At 37.7% G+C, this 20966-nt stretch overlaps 2 protein-coding genes across 5 annotated transcripts in view; one reads left to right on the top strand and one right to left on the bottom strand.

Moving 5' to 3' along the window:
• PPP2R5A (protein phosphatase 2 regulatory subunit B'alpha) overlaps positions 1–20966 on the bottom strand; it is a 145332-nt gene that overhangs the window by 49079 nt on the left and 75287 nt on the right. Inside the window, exon 1 of one of the 4 annotated variants that reach the window (XM_054520879.1) lies at positions 11352–11748. The exons of the other annotated variants lie outside the window; for them this stretch is intronic. Within the exon in view, the coding sequence (XP_054376854.1) occupies positions 11352–11361 (10 nt within the window). The 5' untranslated portion in view covers positions 11362–11748. Of the gene's footprint in view, positions 1–11351; positions 11749–20966 lie in introns of those variants that run through there. 4 annotated transcript variants of the gene reach the window in all.
• Positions 1774–7021, top strand: LOC100448964 (large ribosomal subunit protein uL23-like). The gene has a single exon (XM_063725308.1). The coding sequence runs from the start codon at positions 3879–3881 to the stop codon at positions 4344–4346; it is 468 nt and encodes a 155-aa protein (XP_063581378.1). The 5' UTR covers positions 1774–3878; the 3' UTR covers positions 4347–7021.

Below are 20966 nucleotides of genomic sequence, written 5' to 3' on the forward strand. Positions count from 1 at the left end.
ATACATGAAATGTCATACATCACTTTATACCTATTGGGTAAGAATGACAAAAAGTGTGGGCAAGACTTCTTCCAGAAGACTATCCCTTCCACTGTGAACTACTAAAAACTGAACAAAATATATAAAACAATTGTTTTCAGATGCTAGAAAACAGGCAGTACAGGACTGTGATCACTGTGGGAAGGAAAAGAAAGCCCCACAATCGCACCAGCTCCCTATCTGCTAGGGCTCTCCAGAGAGAGAAAGCACAGGAAAAAGAAATCCTAAAAGAACAAGCAGATTTAATGAGCAAAATAAAGACTAGAGATAGGGCTACTGAGGTGGCTAGGATTTGCATAGAAAAGTACTAAAGAGAAGGCAACTATACAGAGAAGGAACTTTCTATTTTCTCTATGTTGAAGTGATAATTTTTATTTTATTCTATTTATGTAGCAAATCTTTTTTTAATGTAAAACCAGCCTTACATTCCTGGCATAAATCCCACATGATCAAAATATCTCATTCTATTTATATATTTCAAATTCAATTTCTTAATATTTTGTATACAACTTTAAAAAATCTATGTTCATAAGGGATATTGGTCTATAATTTTCTAGTAATTTTCCTGTTGGAGTTTTAAATTAGGAATCAGTCAAATAGATACATAACTATTCAGATTTTTGTTTCTTCTTGTGTCAGTTTCAGAAAGCTGTTTATTTCAAGGAATTCTCCCATTTCCTCTTAGGTTTTCAGATTTATTGGCATGATTATGTACCTGAAAGCTATGAAGTCCTAAATAAGGCTAAGATACTAATTATTACTACAAAAAAAGCTAAAATTCTAGTCCAGAAGGAGATCAACTTCTGACAAGACAAGGTGAGAAGTTCCACAGACCTACTCACCAGGGAAATTGATAGAAGTTATGTTTAAAACAGCCATTTTTATAGCCTCTGAAATGGTCCTAAGGGCAAACAGCAAAAAAACATCTATTCAGGAATATCTATGAAAATTCAGTTAGAATAGCAAGAGCTAGTGGTACAGTCATGCTTCACTTAAAATGACAGAAATACATTCTGAGAATGCATCCTCAGGCAGTTTCATCATTGTGTGAATATCATAGAATGTATTACACAAACTTAGATGGCACAGCCTACTACACGCCTAGGCTATATGGTAGAGCCTACTGCTCCTAAGCTACAAACCTGTCAGCATGCTACTATACTAAATACTATAGGCAATTTTAAGTGTATCCAAATATAGAAAGGTACAATAAAAAATATGGTATAAAAGATTTAAAAATGGCACATCTGTCTAGGACACTTAACATGAATAGAGCTTACAAGACTGGAAGTTGCTCTGGATGAGTAAGTGGTGAGTGAATGTGAAGGCCTAGGACATTACTGTACACTACTATAGACTTTATAAACTGTATACTTAGGCTACCCTAAATTTATTTAAAACATTTTCTTTCTCCAATAATAACCTTAGCTTACGGTAACTTTACTTTATATACACTTTAAAATTTTAACTTTTTTACCCTTTTGCAATAACATAGCTTAAAACACACACTGCACAGCTGTATAAAAATATTTTTTCTATCAGTAGTCTACAAGCTTTTTTCTATTTTTCAGACTTTTTAACTTTTTAAACTTTTTTGTTAAAAACTAAGACACAAACACACATTGGCTTAGGCCTACCCAGGGTCAGGATCATCTACGTCACTGTCTCATCTCCATATCTTCTAGAATACCTCCTGAAGGGCCTGCCTGAGGCTGCTTTACAGCTAACTTTTTTTTTTGTAATAAGTAGAAGGAGTACACTCTAAAATAATGATAAAAATAGCATAATAAATACATAAGCCAGTAACATTTATTATCAAGTATTATGTATTGTACATAATTGTATAAGCTATATATACTTTTTTTTTTTTTTTGAGATGGAGTCTCGCTCTGTCACCCAGGCTGGATCGCGCCCAGTGGCGCGATCATGGCTCACTACAGCCTCCGCCTTCCGGGTTCATGCCATTCTTCTGCCTCTGCCTCCGGGAGCAGCTGGGACTACAGGCGCCTGCCACCACACCCGACTAATTTTTCGTATTTTTAGTAGAGACGGGGTTTCACCGTGTTAGCCAGGATGGTCTCGATCTCCTGACCTCATTCATGATCCGCCTGCCTCAGCCTCCCAAAGTGCTGGGATAGGCATGAGCCACCATGCCCAGCAGCTATATATACTTTTATATGATAGTGCAGTTGGTTTTTTTACACCGGCATCACCATAAACATGTGAGTCATGCCTTGTTCTATGAACTAAACCTCCATCACTAGGGGATAGGAATTTTTCAGCTCCATTGTAATATTTTGGGACCACCATCCTATATACCACGTCATGGACCAAAACATCGTTATGCAGCACATGACTGTATTTTAACCAAGACAGCTCCTTCCCCCTTGGCTCAGCTACGTAGAAACCCTACTTCAAAGAGACGCAGCCAAGAACACAGGGATCCTCCTCTACTTCTAGCTCCCAGACATCTTTAGGTAAGGAGTAGGACCTATCAGCATTTCTCATCCTTTCCACAGCAACTTATTGTTGCTGAGGATAAGTTCTAGACAAGTGCAACTGAAAGGCAGGCCTCCTTTCTTCTGCCCAACCTCCACGCATGGGGCAGAGGCTCTACCTTTTGTGCAACACTGCTAAAAAAAATAACTGGGGCCTCAATCACCTTTGTTCTGGCCTATAAAGTGGTGATTCCACACTGGAAGAGGCAAGCCAAAAAGAAGACCTCAGGCTGCTGCTCCCACTTCCCCCAACTGCTCAGCTCCTAAAGCAGGGTTTCAGAGAGAAGCATACAATTGTCCCCACCCCCAGCTCTGAGCCCTGACTCCAGAGATTTTGCCTGGGGGAAGAAGTAGGCCATAAAACAGTTAGCTCTTCATCTTTTCCCAAAACAACTGACTTCTTTACAACAGGGCATTAAAAAAAATGTTCAAGCCTAAGGGTACTCTTAAAAACAGTGGAGGTTTTGGTGAAAGATAATGGGGAGATGTGTAAATTCAATGAGGATACAGACTAAACTGTAGGCTAGTTATTTTTCAGGAGAGACAAAAAAAAAAAACAAAAAAACCAGCAGTGTGGAGCCCTCCTGATGTTAGAACAAACATCACATACTGACCTTGGGAACTATTCCTTCAAAGGAGCCTGGATTTGATTGGATTAGTCTGTAGAACAATGTATGCCCCAAAGCATTATTGAAAACAATTCAGCAATCAGCTGAAAATCAATGGAACTTAACAGCTGGCAGTATGGTCAGGAAAAGACAAACAGAACCCTGCCAAATCCACTGTCATCCCAAGGTGCCTGGGCATATCCAAAGCTGCACCTCTCTGAGGAACAAGATCAGAGGCTTTACAAAGTATGGGGGAAAACTACACCCAGTCACTAAACAAACAAGTGACAATAACAAGGTTGGTACCAAGAGTTTCTACAATATATTATTTAAAACAGCCGAGTCCAGCCCTTAGGATGCGAGGACGTTTTTGCTTATCTGTGGTGGTGGGTATCACAAAAATTATGCATGGACTTTTTTTTTTCTTTTAGCTTGTCAGCTATCGTTAGCGTTAGTGTATTTTATGCGTGGCCCAAGACAATTCTTCTTCCAGTGTGGCCCAGGGAAGCCAAAAGGTTGGATACCTGTTATTTTAAATGTCCAGTTAATAACAAAATGCACAAAGAAACAGGAAAAATATAACCCATGTGCCAGAAAAAAAGAAGGTTGTAGAATCTGCCTGTGAGAGTGACCATATGTTGGATTTAACAGAATATATGACTTTAAAGTAGTCATTACATATGTTCAAAGAACTAAACTATGACTAAAGAAGTAAAGAAGGGCTTTTCACAAGATGGCGCCGAAAGCGAAGGAGGAAGCTCCTGCCCCTTCTAAAGCCGAAGCCAAAGTGAAGGCTTTAAAGGCCAAAAAGGCAGTATTGAAAGGTGTCCACAGCCACAAAAAAAAGATCCGCACGTCACCCACCTTCCAGCGGCCCAAGACACTGCGACTCCAGAGGCAGCCCAAATATCCTCGGAAGAGCGCCCCCAGGAGAAACAAACTTGACCACTATGCTATCATCAAGTTTCTGCTGACCACTGAGTCTGCCGTGAAGAAGACAGAAGACAACAACACACTTGTGTTCACTGTGGATGTTAATGACAACAAGCCCCAGATTAAACAGGCTGTGAAGAAGCTCTATGACACTGATGTGGCCAAGGTCAACTCCCTGATTCGACCTGATGGAGAGAAGAAGGCATATGTTCGACTGGCTCCTGATTATGATGCTTTGGATGTTGCCAACAAAATTGGGATCATCTAAACTGAGTCCAGCTGGCTAATTCTATACATCTTTTCACCATAAAAAAAAAAAGAAGAAAGGTACGATGACAATGTCACATCAAATAGAGGCTATCATAAAGAGATAGAATTTACAAAAAAAAAAAAAAAAGGAATAAAATGAAAATCCTGGAGTTGAAAAACATAATAGCAAAATAAACTAAAGGGACCCATGAGGAGACGAGAACTGGCATTAGAAAGAATTGGGGAACTTGAAAATACATCAACAGAAATTATGCAATCTGAAGAGCAGAAAGAAAAAAGAATGAAGAAAAATGAACAGAGCTTCAGAGACCTGTAGGACACCGTAAAGTGTACCAACATACAGCCAGGTCCAGTGACTCACGCCTGTAATCCCAGCACTTTGGGAGGCCGAGGCGGGAGGATCACCTGAGGTCAGGAGTTTGAGACCAGCCTGGCCAGCATGGCAAAACTCCGTCTCTACTAAAAATACAAAAATTAGCCGGGCATGGTGGCAGGTGCCTGTAGTCCCAACTACTCAGGAGGGTTAGGCAGGAGAATCACTTGAATCTGGGAGACAGAGGTTTCAGTGAGCCAAGATCATGCCACTATACTCCAGCCTGGGCAACAGAACAAGACTCCATCTCAAAAAAAAAAAAAAAAGTGTACCAACATAATGTATTGAGTAACATAAACCTAACACAAGAAACTCCAAGAAGGATAAACTCAACAAGAGCCACAAATAAACATCACAGTAAAAATTATGAAAGTCAAAGACAAGGAGAAAACCTTGAAAGCATCAAGAGAAAAACAACTAGTTACTTTCAAGGGCTAAGATAACAATTGACTTCTTAGCAAAAACAACTGAGGCCAGAAAACAGTGGAATAACATATTCAAAGTGCTCAAAGAAAAAAAAACTTGTCACCAAAAATCCTATATCCAATAAAACGATCTTTCAAAAATGAAGGCTTGGGAGCTGAGGCAGGTGGACTCAAGAGTTTAAGATAAGCCTGGGCAACAGTTGAGACCCTGTCTCTACAAAAAAATACAAAAATTAGCCAGGTGTGGTGGCAGATATTCTGAGGCAAGAAGATAACTTCTTGGAGGGTGAGGCAAGAAGATAACTTGAGCTCGGGAGGCAGAGGTTGCAGTGAGCCAAGATCATGCCACTGCACTCCAGCCTGGGTACTAGAGCGAGTCCACATCTCGAAAAGTATTTGAATCTTTAAAAAATGAAGGCAAAATAAAGACATTCCCAAATAAATAAAAATGGAGAATTTTTTGCTAGCTGTTCTACCTTATAAGAAACACTAAAGGATTTCCTTCAGGCTCAAAGCATATGACCACCAATGATAGTTTGAAATCTGTATTTAAAAACATAGAGCACCAGTAAAGATAATTATGTAACTATAAAGTACATTATAAGTGCCTATTTTTCTTTCTTCTCTTACCTGATTTTAACAGCCATTACATAAAACAGTATTATATAATGTACCATTGGACGGTTAATATATAGAAATGTAATGTATTTGCTAATAACAGCACAAAGGAGGAGGTGGGAGGAAAGTTGTGCTGCATTAAAGAAATAACTACTGATGGTAAAGTAATAATTATAACAATATATTCACAGGGTTGTAACATTAATAGATATTATATAACACAAACATCACAAAAAAGGAGGAAAGAAAATAGAGGCATATAGGAATAATGAGTCTACATCTCACTGAAACAAAGCTTGTATAAATTTGAAGCTGATTCTAATAAGTTAATATGTATATAATAAACCCAAGGGCAGACGCTAAAAAAAAAAAAAAAAAACTCAAAAATATGTAGTGAAAAATAATCATTACACAAGTTTAAATGCTGCATTAGAAAATAGTCACTTAATACTAAAGAAAACGGAAAAAGAATACAATAAAATAGAGGAAAAAAAAGACATGAGATACAGAGAAAACAGAAAAGTAAAATGGCAGACATAAATCCAACTATATGAACAACTACATTAAGTGTAAATGGATTAACCGGAGGGGCGTGGTGACTCACGCCTGTAATCCCAGCACTTTGGGAGGCCCAGGTGGGTGGATCACAAAGTCAGGAGTTCAAGACCAGCCTGGCCAAGATGGTGAAACCCTGTCTCTACTAAAAACTACAAAAAGAATTAGCCAGGCATGGTGGCAGGTACCTGTAAGCCCAGCTACTTGGGAGGCTGAGGCAGGAGAATTGCTTGAACCCTGGCGGCAGAGGTTGCAGTGAGTGGAGATTGTGCCACTACACTCCATCCTGGGCAATCGAGCGAGACTCCGTTTCAATCAATCAATCAATCAATCAATCAATCAATCAATGTAAATGGATTAACCAAGCCCATCAAAAGGTAGAGATTGTCAAACTGAATTTTTAAAAAATGATCTAGGTCTCCAAAAGATACAATTTAAATTTAAAAATACAAGTAGATTGAAAATAAAAAGATGAAAAATAATATATCATGTAAACAACCACAAGAAAGCTGGAGTGGCTATACCAATATTAGATAAAAACAGACTTTAAAAAATAGGTAAATGTTTGACATATACAGACAAAACAGGCTTTAAAAACTTTTGTCTCTTATATCTTAAATAGACAGATATAAGATATATATCAAACTATATATATTTTTAAAGTCTGTTTTGTTTGATATTAGTGTGGGATATGATGAGGTTTCTCTTCAAATAATCTGATCAATCTTTTATTCTTTAATTCATAGTTACCCCCCCTCCATTTTTCTCCTTTTTTCCCCTTTTCCCTTCTCGCCTTTGTTAAATGCCCAGGCATGCCGCACTACCAAGTGTTATCAGTACCAGCTCACATTCCTTTCCTTATTTGGAAAGAGGACTAACTTATGGCTCATTACAGACACCCCTTCCCCTATTCCCTCCACTTTCCTTTACATGCCCACCCTATCTAAAAAAAATAAAATGTTTAGCCAACCAGGATTAGTTTAGATTGTACAACCCAACCCCGGCCAATGGAGAAAGGGTACAGGGGCAGGACTTGCATCAGGAATAAAGGCTCTTGTGCCCCTTTGTTCAGGTGTGCTCTCATGGCAGCTGGCCAGGGAGGCACCCTCTGTGCAGAAGTAAAATTGCTTTGCTAAGAATCCTTTGTTCAAGTGTTCAATTTCCTTAGGATTTTGAGCATTATTCCTAACATTAGTATAGCCACTCCAGTTTTCTTGTGGCTGTTTGGATATATATTATTTTTCATCCTTGTATCTTATTTAGATATAAATATCATTATATAAAGATACTCTTTATCTCATATCTAAAGAGGGTCATTTTGTAATGATAAAAGGGTCAGTCCTTCAGGAAGAGGGTAACAATTATAAACATATTTGCACCTACTAACACAGTACCAAAATATATGAAGAAAAACTGACAGAAACAAAGAGAGAAATAGAAAATTCAAAAGCAGTAATAGTTGAAGCCTTCAACACCCCACTTTCAATAATGGATAAAACAATTAGGTGGAAGATCAATGAATAGAAGACTTTGAACACACATAAACCAACTACACCTAACAGGTGTCTATGGAACACTATAGAATTTACACTCACTATAGAACACTCCACCCAACAACAGGAGAATATATATTCTCAAGCACACATGGTACATCCACCAGGAAAGACCAGACCACATACCAGATAATAAAACAAACCTCAAAAATTTTAAAAGAGCAGAAATATAAACTATGTTCTCTGACCACAAAGGAATGAAGTTAGAAATCATTTAAAAATTGGGGGCTGGGGCCGGGTGCTGTGGCTCACACCTGTAATCCCAGCATTTTGGGAGGATCACAAGGTCAGGAGATTGAGACCCTCCTGGCTAACACGGTGAAACCCCGTCTCTACTAAAAATACAAAACATTAGCCAGTCGTGGTAGTGGGCGCCTATAGTCCCAGGTTCTCGAGAGGCTGAGGCAGGAAAATGGCGTGAACCCGGGAGGCGGAGCTTGCAGTGAGCTGAGATGGAGCCACTGTACTCTAGCCTGGCACAGAACGAGACTCCGTCTCAAAAAAAAAAAAAAAAAAAAAAAAAAAAGAAAAGAATTGGGGGCTGGTTGTGGCAGCTCACACCTGTAATCCCAGCCCTCAGGGAGGTAGGGGTGGGTGGCTGCTAATGAGGTCAGGAGATCAAGACCATCCTGGCCAACATGGTGAAACCCCATCTCTATTAAAAATACAAAAATTAGCCGGGCATGGTGGCGTGCGCCTGTAGTCTCAGCTACTCAGGAGGCTGGGGCAGGAGAATCGCTTGAACCTGGGAGGTGGGGGTTGCAGTGAGCCGAGATCATGCCACTGCACTCCAGCCTGGGCAACAGAGTGAGACTCCGTTCTCAAAAAAAAAAAAAAAACTGGGGCCAGGCTTGGTAGCATGTACCTGTAGGCTCAGTTACTTGAGAGGCTGAGGCAACAAGGATCCCTTTGAGGCCAGGAGTTAAGAGGCCACAGCATACTATTAGAGCATCTGTGAACGGCCACTGTACTCAAGCCTGGGCAACATAGCGAGACCCCATCTCTTTTTTCGTTTGTTTTTGAAACAGAGTTTTGCTCTTGTTGCCCAGGCTGGAGTGTAACGGCGTCATCTCGGCTCACCGCAACCTCCTCCTCCCAGGTTCAAGCGACTCTCCTGCCTCAGCCTCCCAAGTAGCTGGGATTACAGGCATGCACCACCACCCCGGCTAATTTCGTATTTTAAGAAGAGATGGGGTTTCTCCATGTTGGTCAGGCTAGTCTTGAACTCCCAATCTCAGGTGATCCACCCACCTCGGCCTCCCAAACTGCTGGGATTACAGGAGTGAGCCACCGCACCTGGCCGACCCCATCTCTTAAAAAAGAGAAGTTAAAACATTTTTGGGAAATTCAAAAATCTTTGGAAATTAAATGATTCTTAAACAACTAATGGGTCAAAGAAGAAACCTAAAAGAAAATAAAAAATACACTGAGACAAATGAAAATGAAGATATAACATACCAAAATTTAAGGGTGTTTAGAGAGAAAGATATAGCTATAAATGTCTATAAGAAAGAACAAAAGATCTTAAATCAAAAACTTAACTTTGCAATTATAAGTAACCCAATAACAGCCGAAACAATCCTGAAAAAGAAAAACAAAGTAGGAAGATTCACACTATCCCATTTCAAAACTTACTATATAAAACAAGTAATCAAGACAGTGTGGTACTGACACAAGAACAGACATACAGATCAATGGGATAGAATTGAGAATCCAGAAATAAAACCATGTGCTAATTTCAACAAAAGGGCCAAGACCATCTAATGGGGAAAGAAGTATTTTCAACAAGTGGTGTGGAGATAAATGACTACATGCAAAATAATGAATTTGAATCCTTAAGTCATACCCTATATAAAAATTAACTCAAAATGGCCAAAGACCTAAATGTAAAAGTTAAAATTACAAAATTCTTAGAAGAAAACACCGGGGTAAATCTTCATAGCCTCGTATTTGGGAAAGGATCCTTAGAAATGACTCCAAAAGCACGAGTAACAAGAAAAAAGAGAATTTAGACTTAATCAAAATTTAAAATGTTTGCACGTCAAAGGATACCACCAAGAAAGTGAAAAGACACAAGGGGCTTATAACAAGGATATAAAGAATTCTTACAACTCGATAAAAAGACAAATAACAATTCAAAAGTGGGCAAAGGATCTAAAGAGCCATTTCTCCAAGGAACATATACAAATGGCCAATAAGCATGTTCAAAGACACTTGACATCATTAGTAATTAGGGAAATGCAAATCATAACCATGAGGAGATACTACTTCACATCCATTAGGATGGCTATAATCAAAAGTCAAAATAAGAAGTACTGGTAAGGATGTGGAGCGATGAGAATCCTCATATACCACAAGTGGGAGTGTAAAATAGTGCAGCCACTACGGAAAAAATTGGCAATTTCTCAAGTGGCTAAGCCCAGAATCACCTTATGACCGAGCAGTTCCACTCCTACATATACCCAAGAGAAATGAAAACATATGTCCACACAAAAACTTGTATACAAATGTTCACAGCAGCATTATTCATAACCAAACAGTAGAAAGAACCGAAATGTCTATCAAGTGAGGAATGGATAAATAAAACATAGTATAACCATACAATAGAATATTATTCAGCCATAAAAAGGAATGAAGTACTAACACATGCTACAATATGAATAAATCCTTGAAAACATTATGCAAAGTGAATGAAAGAAGCCTATTACGAAAGACCATATATTATAATATTCCATTCACATGAAATAACCAGAATAGGGAAATGTAGAGATGGAAAGTAAATTAATGGTTACTCAGGGAATCCCTAAAGGAATAGGGGGTGATAGTTAAAGGGCATGGGATTTCTTTTTGAGATGATAAAACTATTCCAAAATTGACTGTGGTAGCTGCATGTGTCTGTGAATACACTAAAAGCCATGGAATTGTATACTTTAAATGGGGAATTACATGGTATATGAATTATATCTCTACAGAGCTGTTTTAAAAATTTAATCCAGTTCTGGTCTCTAAAATACTTTCATATCAAATACCCAAAACATTGCTGAGAGACAGTAAAAGTTTAAAGGTCAATTGCAGCAATGCCACTGACCAATAATCACATAAACTTCATTCCACCACCAATGTGTACATAGCACATACATAGAATCCACTAGTTTTGTCTTAATGTTTCCTGTAACTTATAATACTAAATTAGGTTAATAAAAATTTTCAAGGAACATGTAAATGAAATACTAAAACCAACACATAAAATGAAAAAGAGGTAGTAATAATAGCTTATTAAGATGGCCACAGAGGGTTGGTTTTAAGAACAGTTCACCGAATTTTTAATACAATATGGTAAGATAATTTGTAGTTTTCCCCTGTAATGTGGTTTTGCTTGCACTGTTTCAAATGCATCTCCCAGCAAATCTAGTCTCTATTCATTTCTCTCCTCAAGATTTCAAATACCAAGTAGAACACTGAAATCTTAATATACATACTCATTATCATAAAGCCTTCCTCTTCTTGCCCATCTTCATTAAATCGGTGATAAACTAAACTTCTGAGGTGACAACCAAGTTACTTCAAGTTGTTCATTGTTAATCCTCTACATTTAAGGATAAATTTGAAGTAGCAGGAATCATTTTTAACAAATAATAATTTTATAACTTTAATTTTCCTTAGAGGAAAACATCCCTAATTACTGCTGCTAACATACTTGAAATCTAAAGTAAGATCTCATATAGGATTCATGCTACAAATTATAGAACAAGCACTGTATCATAGCAACCCAGCAATACCACTACAGTGACACGCTGAGGATGCAATCCAAGATTCTAATTTAAGAAACTGGCACAGAATATAGGACATGTAGCTTTTTTTGGCAATACCCCTAGAACATTAATAACTAAAAATCTAAAATCAGCTTTTATTTGAAACTTTAGAGAGCAGGCTATTATAAAGTAACAATGGAAACGTTTATTAACAAATGATTCACAGCACTGTGACTAAATATGACTTATTAAGGTTCTGTGATTTCATTAAAATTGAAAATGGTGGGAAAAAATTGTAGACATCATATTTCAGGAAATTAGAACACATACGCACTACCAGTTTGATAATGTTCTAATATATACATGTATGTATTATTTTAAGAAAACCCCTACAATACTAAAACTCAAGAACTTAAATATTTCCATGTTTTAATCAATTACCATTCAAATGTAAGTATATCCGCAACTACTGCTATTTTTTATTCAAAAAATTAACTGGGCTGGGCATGGTGGATCACACCTGTAATCCCAGCACTTTGGGGGGCCAAGGTGGGCAGATCACTTGAGGCCAGGAGTTCGAGACCAGGCTGGCCCATATGGCGAAACCCCGTCTCTACTAAAAATACAAAAATTAGCCAGGCATGGTGGCTCGCACCTGTAATCCCAGCTACTCAGAAGACTGAGGTAGGAGAATTGCTTGAACCAGGAGGCAGAAGTTGCAGTGAGGAGACTGCACCACTGCACTCTAGCCTGGGTGACAGAGCAAGACCCTGTCTCAAACAAACAAACAAAAACAAGGTGTTCAAGTCTCTAGAGCAGGACCTAAGCTCTACAGACATCCCACTTCCTTCCACCATCAGCATAAATGGGCTTTAGGATGGTGGTGGTGGGGAAATCCAAGAACCCTGGAAATTATATAAAATATTATATATATACTTTAAAACGGCACATTCTTTAAATTGGATTTTCCAAGAGATTCACATATAATTTCCATGAAATTAAATACTAGTACTCTTAGAAATTATTTCCTTTCCATTAAACATAAGAAACTTATAACCAAGGTTTCCAATGAGTTGGTTCAGTATTTCCAGAAATAAAAACTTTATTCACAAACAATTCCAAATTGATTCTAATATTTTTTTCATTCAGAAATTTGCTATTTGTAATATTCTATTAACAGAAAATAACAGGCTATCGAACAACATACACAGTATGATCCCACTCATGGGAAAACATGGGAAGATGCTCAAAAATTTAAGAGAGATTTCCTCTGGGTGGGAATTTTTACTTTCTACCATTGTTAAGATTCTCCTTTGAGTTGTTTTAACAGTGAGTCTATAAGTTTTTACAAAAATAATAAATAAATAATAAAATGGGGTAGTTTAAAATATGATACTTCCCATTACATATTCTTTAAATGAGTTTATTTTAGAAAACCATGAAAACTAAGATTCACTTAGGACTCACAGCAAGTATTGTATTATAACCTAAAATAGTCATTCCTGTTCTATAGAAGTTACTTCTCTAGATCTTAAAAAAAACTAGTTCTTAAAAATATATAGAGAGTATCCAGGTGATCCAAATTAAAAACAGATTATCAAAACAGATGAACTACCAAAACCAGTGACTAGATATACGGCAGCTAGGTGAGGGCTGAGTTATTTTTACCTTTCCTATATGAATAATCAAAATTTTTTATGGGCCAGGTACAGTGGCTCACACCTGTTAATCCCTGCACTTTAGGAGGCAGAGGCAGGCAGATCACCTGAGGTCAGGGGTTCGAGACCAGCATGGCCAACATGGCAAAACCCCGTATCTACTAAAAATACAAAAATTAGCCAGTTGTGGTGGCGGGAGCCTATAATCCCAGCTACTCAGGAGGCTGAGGCAGAAGAACTGCTTGAACCCAGGATGTGGAGGTTGCAGTGAGCAGGGATCATACCACTGCACTCCAGCCTGGGGGACAGAGCGAGACCCTGTCTCAAAAAAAAAAAAAAAAAAAGTCTTATGAAGGCAATATGATTGTGGGAAATAAATGCATCTTAAAAGCCCCTCATTGTCATATTTGCTACTTTATGTTCACTCTGGATTCAAAATTAGGTTGGTTCATTCACTGGAAGCACAAAAGTATGTGGAAAACTATTTGAGGAGATGACATCTAACTCTCATTTCAGCTTGTCTGGAAGTTTTAGTGGAAGAATAAAATCAGTCAAGTGGTAGATTAACCCAATTGACTTTTATATCCAAGTCTCTGTTATCTTGACCTAACTTTTTTCCTCTATCAAATTGAGAAGAAATGATCAGAAAGATGGTACTATGGTAATGTGGAAGAGTATTTTTTAAAGTTTTCAAAAACTTTGTGTAAAAGGGGACCAGAATATACCCAAAATTTCCAAAAGAAGCAAAAACAAGTAGATTCTAATCAGTTCTTGATAATCTACAATTTCTTCAAGCTAATTACAGATCATTGTAACTTTGATTGGTGACTCCAAAATCTAACTGTGACACAAATGTGCTGAATGATTAACAATTCACTTCATCTTGTTTCTCAGTACTCATTCATAAAACAAATGCTGTCTTTTTTTTGAGAAAAACTTTAGGTTACTTAAAAAGGAGAGGACAGTGCTTCAAAGAAGATCAGTGAAGCATTTTTATATCAGAAGAATTTAAGAAACAAAGATCCCTTGCTTTAACGGGTCTTAGGAAAAATCTACGTTCAATACTGGCTTACTTGCCCAGCACCTATAGTCTAAAGACTATACTACAGTCTAAAGGTCTAAAGACTATAGGCTATAGGCTTAGTCTTAGTCTTTAGTTAGACTAAAGACTATAGTCTAAAGACTTACTCATTCAGCTTTTACAATTTCCACTCACTTTTCACCTTATGCCAATCTCATTTCAAGTTATCAAAAAGAAATGTATTGGCTGGGCATGGTGGCTCAAGACTGTAATCCCAGCATTTTGGGAGGCCGGGTGGATCATGAGGTCAGGAGTTTAAGACCAGGCTGGCCAACATAGTGAAACCCTGTCTCTACTAAAAATACAAAAAAAAAAATTAGCCAGGCGTGGTGGCAGCTACTCGGGAGGCTGAGGCAGGAGAATCACTTGAACCCAGGAGGCAGAGGTTGCAGTGAGCAGAGATTGTGCCATTACACTCCAGCCTGGGTGACAGAGTGAGACTCCGTCTCAAAAAAAAAAAAAAAAAAAAAGAAGGAAAGAAAAAGAAAAGAAACGTATTTCTCTTGATAAGGTTCTCAATTATAAATATTTCTCTGTTGCACTGTAAGGAAATAAGGTACTCAACTTTGCTTCAGTCCAGGCAACAAACACCTTCCATTTAGTAGAGGAATCAGCAACCAACTGAGAAGGGCAAGTCATACATGACCGGCACAAGAATGTAACCTACCTAGGTTTTGGTTTTTTCACCTATAAAATGCTAACCAGTTTAGTGTTGCAGGTAAACATTACTCAGTTATAAATCATCCTAAAATTGTAAATTATTGTATGATATAAAATGATGTTTTTCTTTCAATCAATTTAATAGTTTTTGCTTCATTCTTTCATTCAATAAATATAAAACAGCATTGACTATCTAAATCCTGTGTAGAAAGATATGGCTCTTGGGTCTCAAAGCACTTACAGTCTAAAGACAAAAAGCAGGCACTTTAACCTTATTCAGGCAACTTGTCCCAGCATATTTTGTGCTCTCCTTCATGCACATAACAATGACATCTTATCATGCAGTGTACACAGAAGATGTTCTATAGAGTAGGGAACAGATAATCCAATTTGGCCAGGAGACTAAGTGGCCAGCAACCCAAACTATCAATGTCTTCTTATAAGCAAATCTGAAAGTCTTGGCAGGCCATTAAAGGTTAATGTAAAGAATATAGTTAATGTTTAGAAGTCATAGAAATTACCAAATGGGCACTCTTTGATTCACATATGCAGTGGTCTATTTGATATTTATAACTGGGTTTCTAAATGGCATCTCAAATTTAAAATTTCCAAAATACAACTCTGGATTTTCCCTCTATACCTGATTCCCCCTCCAGTGTACTCTTTTCTCAGTGGTGGGACACATTCCTATCCACCCAGGTGTCCAAGCTAAAGCACTTGAGAGTCATCCTTGACTCCTACACCTCTGCCTTTCCATCTCCTCCCAAACAATTCATTAACAAGGTCCTATCTAACATATATCTCAAACGCATCTTTTTCTCTCCATCTTGGGCTACGACCCTAGCCTAAGTCACATAATGTCTTACCTAGCTTATTAATCTCCTAACTTGTCCTCCTAAAAATCTTGTTCTGCTACAATGCATTCTCTACCCAGTAGCTATAGTAATTTTTAACTGACAAACTTTCTGAAAGAGTTGTCCATACTTACTCATTCAGCTTTTACAATTTCCACTCACTATCCACCTTACACAAATCTCATTTCACATTATCAGTCCTCCAAACGCCTCTCAAGTCACCAATATTGCCTAAAGACTAACCCATGGAAACTTTTCAGTTCTTACTTGACTTGTCCACAGTTATCCACTGTTACTACTTTCCCCACCCATCCCCCAGTTTTTAAAGACTCTCTTCCCCTGACAGCCTTGTCTCCACTCTCTCCTGTCTTCTTTGGCCTCCACTCCAGCTGTCTCTCTTGGCTCTTAGTTGTACCTTTTTCCCTTACCCATTATCTCAATGTTGGTATTCCTCGGCGTCTTCTCATTCTATCCATTTGCAGTGGGCAGCTGCTTCTACTTCCATTGCTTCAAATGCCACATGTAAGCCAAAGACTCTCAAATTATCTCTAGCACATTGCTCCATATCCAAATAATCCACCTTCCTACTAGGCAGCTTCACTTCAATTTCTCATGGACACTTCGACCTGTCCAACAAAGAACCATTATCTTCTCCTCCCAAATCTAATGTCTCCCTTTTTCCCTTTCAATAAACTGCTATCATACATCCAGTTGCCCAAGTTAGAAATGTATCACCGTTGATTGTTCCCTCTCACCAGATTTTGCCTGTGACACCACCCCATCCGCCCTTGGACAAGCACCTTTATCTCTTGTCTGGATTACTGTGTCAGTATCCTCACTAGTGTTACTCACTCTCATTTCCCAATACATTCTTCATGTTACTGTCAGGTATGAATGCAATAAATTGCCTACATCCATTCTTCAACATAGCAACAAGACTATGCACTAGACCCTAAATGCTGTTCCGCTTCTCTAGTGATACAGAATATACCACATAGAGATATAGAATGTAACCTATATTCTAGATCACAGCTATGTAAACTGCTGGTAATTCCCAAAATATGCTATGCTGAATTACCTTTGGGTCTCCATATATTGTCTTTTGGGTGGACCTCTTAGCCCATCTATCTTGGCCTAACACCTTCTGACCTTTTAGATGGCAGTTTACCTGTCACTTTCTCCAGGAAACTTTCCCTGATTGCTCCCCTCCCGTACCAAAACCGGATTGAGTCCTTCACATACTCCCTTAACATTTTAGAGCTTATTCTTATCATGACACTTAACACATTAATTGAAACTGCCTGCTTACAAGTCTGTATTCATCACCAACTAAAAACTCCTAGAGACATTAAATTTAAAAGAAAAAGCATTTATCATTGTACTCACTTTACTAAGTTTTAATCTCTGCAGTGGTTCACCAAAATTTTATGTACTATGAAAAACCGAAGAAAGGAAAAGATTTCAGTACTAGATTTTTGAAAATAAAGTATGTGTCTAATTTCACAGCAAACAAAATATTTTGCCACTGACCAATTTAAAGAAGAATGGTAGGGCAAGTTTTTGTTGTTGTTGTTGTTGTTTGTTTTAATAAAATTAGAAACATATTCCTACAGAAGTTATGTCTTATTTTACTTTTAACTTCAATAGATATTTTTCTTTAGAAAAGCCTGTCTGAAAAGTTGTTTTAAAAATCTACCCAGTTTTGCTAACTAAAATTCAGGAATTATAACAAAAACTGTCTCACCTTTTTCCCTTTTTCACTTTTATCAATTTAGAGGCAGGGGATTAACAATGAGTTCAAATAACCATTGACTTATGGTAATAGCTATAATTATGGAATATCCTTGATACAATGTGAAACGAAGGCAAAACCAATTAGACAAAATATACAATTTTTTAAAATCTGCATTCTGCTGAAAAAATATACAATTTTAGATTTGATACTACTGAACTTCAAGTTCTAAGCCATTTAAAAATTCTTGTTTCAGGTATTCAACCTCATTTTAGCTATCATCTAAACGGTTTATTCATTAACTAAGCAAAACCTGAGAGAATAAGGGTTTTAAAACCCTGTACTTTCCTCCCTACCTTAAAGAAAACTTCTCTGATGAAATGGCAAGATATTTATTAGAATAACAAGAGTGAAATCAATTCCCAACGGAGGCTAAACCAGAATGACTTCTGAGATCCCATTCAGCACTGGAAAGCTCAACTAGATGTAACATCACAGTAAGGTTATAGTAGCTGCAATTAGCATCACCATTCCAGTAGGAGGAGTGTGTTTTCAAGAAATCCCTTGTCTTCAGTATCCAAGTTAGACTACCCCCACCAAAAAAAAAAAAAAAAAAAAAAAATTCCAGTATGTTTCTTCAGCAAACCCAATCAAAATTACAAGATTTCTAAAATTCTTCATTACTGACTTAAAAGGCCCACATAAATAAAATCCTTCAGCTAACAGTTCAAAAAGACAGATATAAAAACTAAGCTTGAAAGTGCTTATTAGTCAACATCCTGCTCAGAGAAGTAGAGTTTATTTTGCATAATCCCAGTCTGTCATATAAAACTCTTTCAGCAAAGCATTTAGATTGCTTGTTACATAATAATACACTAAAAGTATTATATATTTCAAATCTGTTCCTTTTACCTCCTTCAAGGACATCCTTATAAATAAAGATTGCATCTCAAACTTAGAAATTACTGCAAACAAATTGTTTCAGTTATTTTATACACACATGTCCATGTCTAGGAGTCAACCCAGTATTACTTTTCCTCACAAATTTTATACAGTAACTTTCATAGCAACAACTCAATCAATAATGTTACATGTCACTCATACTGGTCATTGGCAAAATACAAATAATCTTTTGTTTTAAACCTACATTTACTATTTACTACCAAGATATTAAGGACCCAGAATTCATTTACTTTAAATCAACCTTGTCCAACCCACCTTATTTTGTTGTTGTTGTTCTGTTTCATTTTGTTTTAGGCTTTTAGCATCCTGAAGCCATGGTTTTTAGTTTCTGTCTCTAGTGATAAGCAGAAAAGAAGGATGAGGAAGGGGCTTTACTAGCACAACCAAAGACAGAAACTAAGAACCCATGACTGTATTCTCTTCCCTTGGATTCCCCTGTTTTAAATAATCCTGAACCAGTTTTAGGCATAAATATATTAAAACCAAAAAATTGGGTGAGGCAGTGATTCACATCTGTAATCCCAGCATTTGGGAAGCCAAAGACGGAGGATCACATGAGGCCAGGAGTTCAAGACCAGCCAGGACAACATAGCGAGAACTTGTCTGTACAAGAATAAAAATAAAAAACTTAGCTGGGTGTGACAGCACATACCTGTAGTCCTAGCTACTTGGGAGAATTGCCTGAGCCCAGAAGTTTGAGGCTGCAGTGAGTTACAATTGTGCCACTACACTCCAGCCTGGGTGATAGAGCAAGACCCTGTCTCAAAAAAATACAGAAAACCAAAAATAAAACAGAAAAGAATCAACATCTGGTAGATAGCACCAAACATCACTAAAAGCAGCACAATCTAAAGGGGAAGGGGTGACTAGAAGACAACCAAAAGATAATTTCTTCATCAAAACAGTGATTCTGTCTCTACGACATTATGCACAAAATACTGTATTTGGTACCATAACAGGATTTGAAAAAACAGAGAACGACTTCTGCTCTCACAGAAAAATTCACCATCTCATTCTGGAGAGAGAGCATCACAACATAACAACTGAAAACCCACCCAAACAACAAATCAACTAACACAAGTATTATTCAAACCAGTTACCAGAAAAGACAAAGACAAAATAGGAATATGGAATATAAGCAGCCCTGAGTTCTCACTGCCCTACCTTTGATAAAAAGCTGTGGTCAAGATTAAGTTAGATGATAGACACGAAAACACTCTGGAGAAAAACATTTCTTAATGTGAAATAAAAATAAGGCATGACCAAAAATGCAGCAAAGTTCAAGAATAGTTCCTTTGTTCAATATCTTGTATTTAACATATACAATGGTAGTATCAGGCCTAGATCTTCAAGAAACAGAACACTGTTGTGAGCATATAGAGGAAACTAGTTTTACATCCCAAAGTGGTTGAAATCATTATTATCCTGAATGATGGGATTAAAATTAGGCAAACCTCTATCATATGTTCTCGATTTTACTTGCCAGCTCCAAAAATCACAGAGAAAACTGACCACCCTACATCAAATAATAATTGGGCTTTAATTATGGTAATGACAATAAACCAACAGAATCATCCCATCATACCTAAACTCCAGAATCTAATGGCACTATCCCCACTTCAGGAAAGTAGCTGATAAGCCATAGGGGGCAGCAAAGTTAAGAGAGTGAAATGTAAATAGCAGGAGGTGAAGCCGGGGCAGGAAATGTTAATAGGCTGGGTAATGAACCACGAGTATCAGAGAGAAAAGGACAAAGTCTCAATTAATGAATTAAATCAATAGACAGACAATGCTAACCCGGTGATTCTCAATCCTGGCTGCGCGTTAGAATCACCCTGGGAGCTTTTAAAAATACTGTAAGTGGATTTGACCCTAGGCCAATTAATTTACAATCTCTTAGGGATGTGCCCAGGTACTGATTTTTTGTTTTGTTTTGTTTTGTTTTAAACTCTCCAGGTACAGGCTGGGTGCAGTGGCTCACACCTGTAATCCCAGCACTTTGGGAGGCCAAGGCAGGCAGAACACCTGGGGTCAGGAGTTCGAAACCAGCCTGACCAGCCATGGCAAAACCCCTATCTCTACTAAAAATACAAAAATCAGCTTGGCATGGTGGTGCATGCAAGAGAATTGCTTGAACCTGGGAGGCAGAGGGTGGCAGTGAGCCGAGAGATCGTGCCACTGCACTCTAGCCTGGGAACACAGCGAGACTCAGTCTGAAAAAAAAATTAAAAAATTAAAAAAATAACCTCTCCAAGTATAGCCAGGATTGGGAACCACAGTGCTAAACAGATAAAAACAAACTAGTCTTTATCCCCAGCTTTTTACAAAAAGCTAACTTAAAAATGAGGCACAAATATCTAAATGTGTTATTTCTGTTAGTAAACCTGTCTTTGA

The sequence above is a fragment of the Pongo abelii genome, chromosome 1 (genome assembly GCF_028885655.2).
Source record: "Pongo abelii isolate AG06213 chromosome 1, NHGRI_mPonAbe1-v2.0_pri, whole genome shotgun sequence".
Taxonomy (NCBI): domain Eukaryota; kingdom Metazoa; phylum Chordata; class Mammalia; order Primates; family Hominidae; genus Pongo; species Pongo abelii.

Excerpts from the sequence above, each read along its gene's own strand:
- LOC100448964 (XM_063725308.1), top strand. The coding sequence starts at position 3,879 with ATGGCGCCGAAAGCGAAGGAGGAAGCTCCTGCCCCTTCTAAAGCCGAA.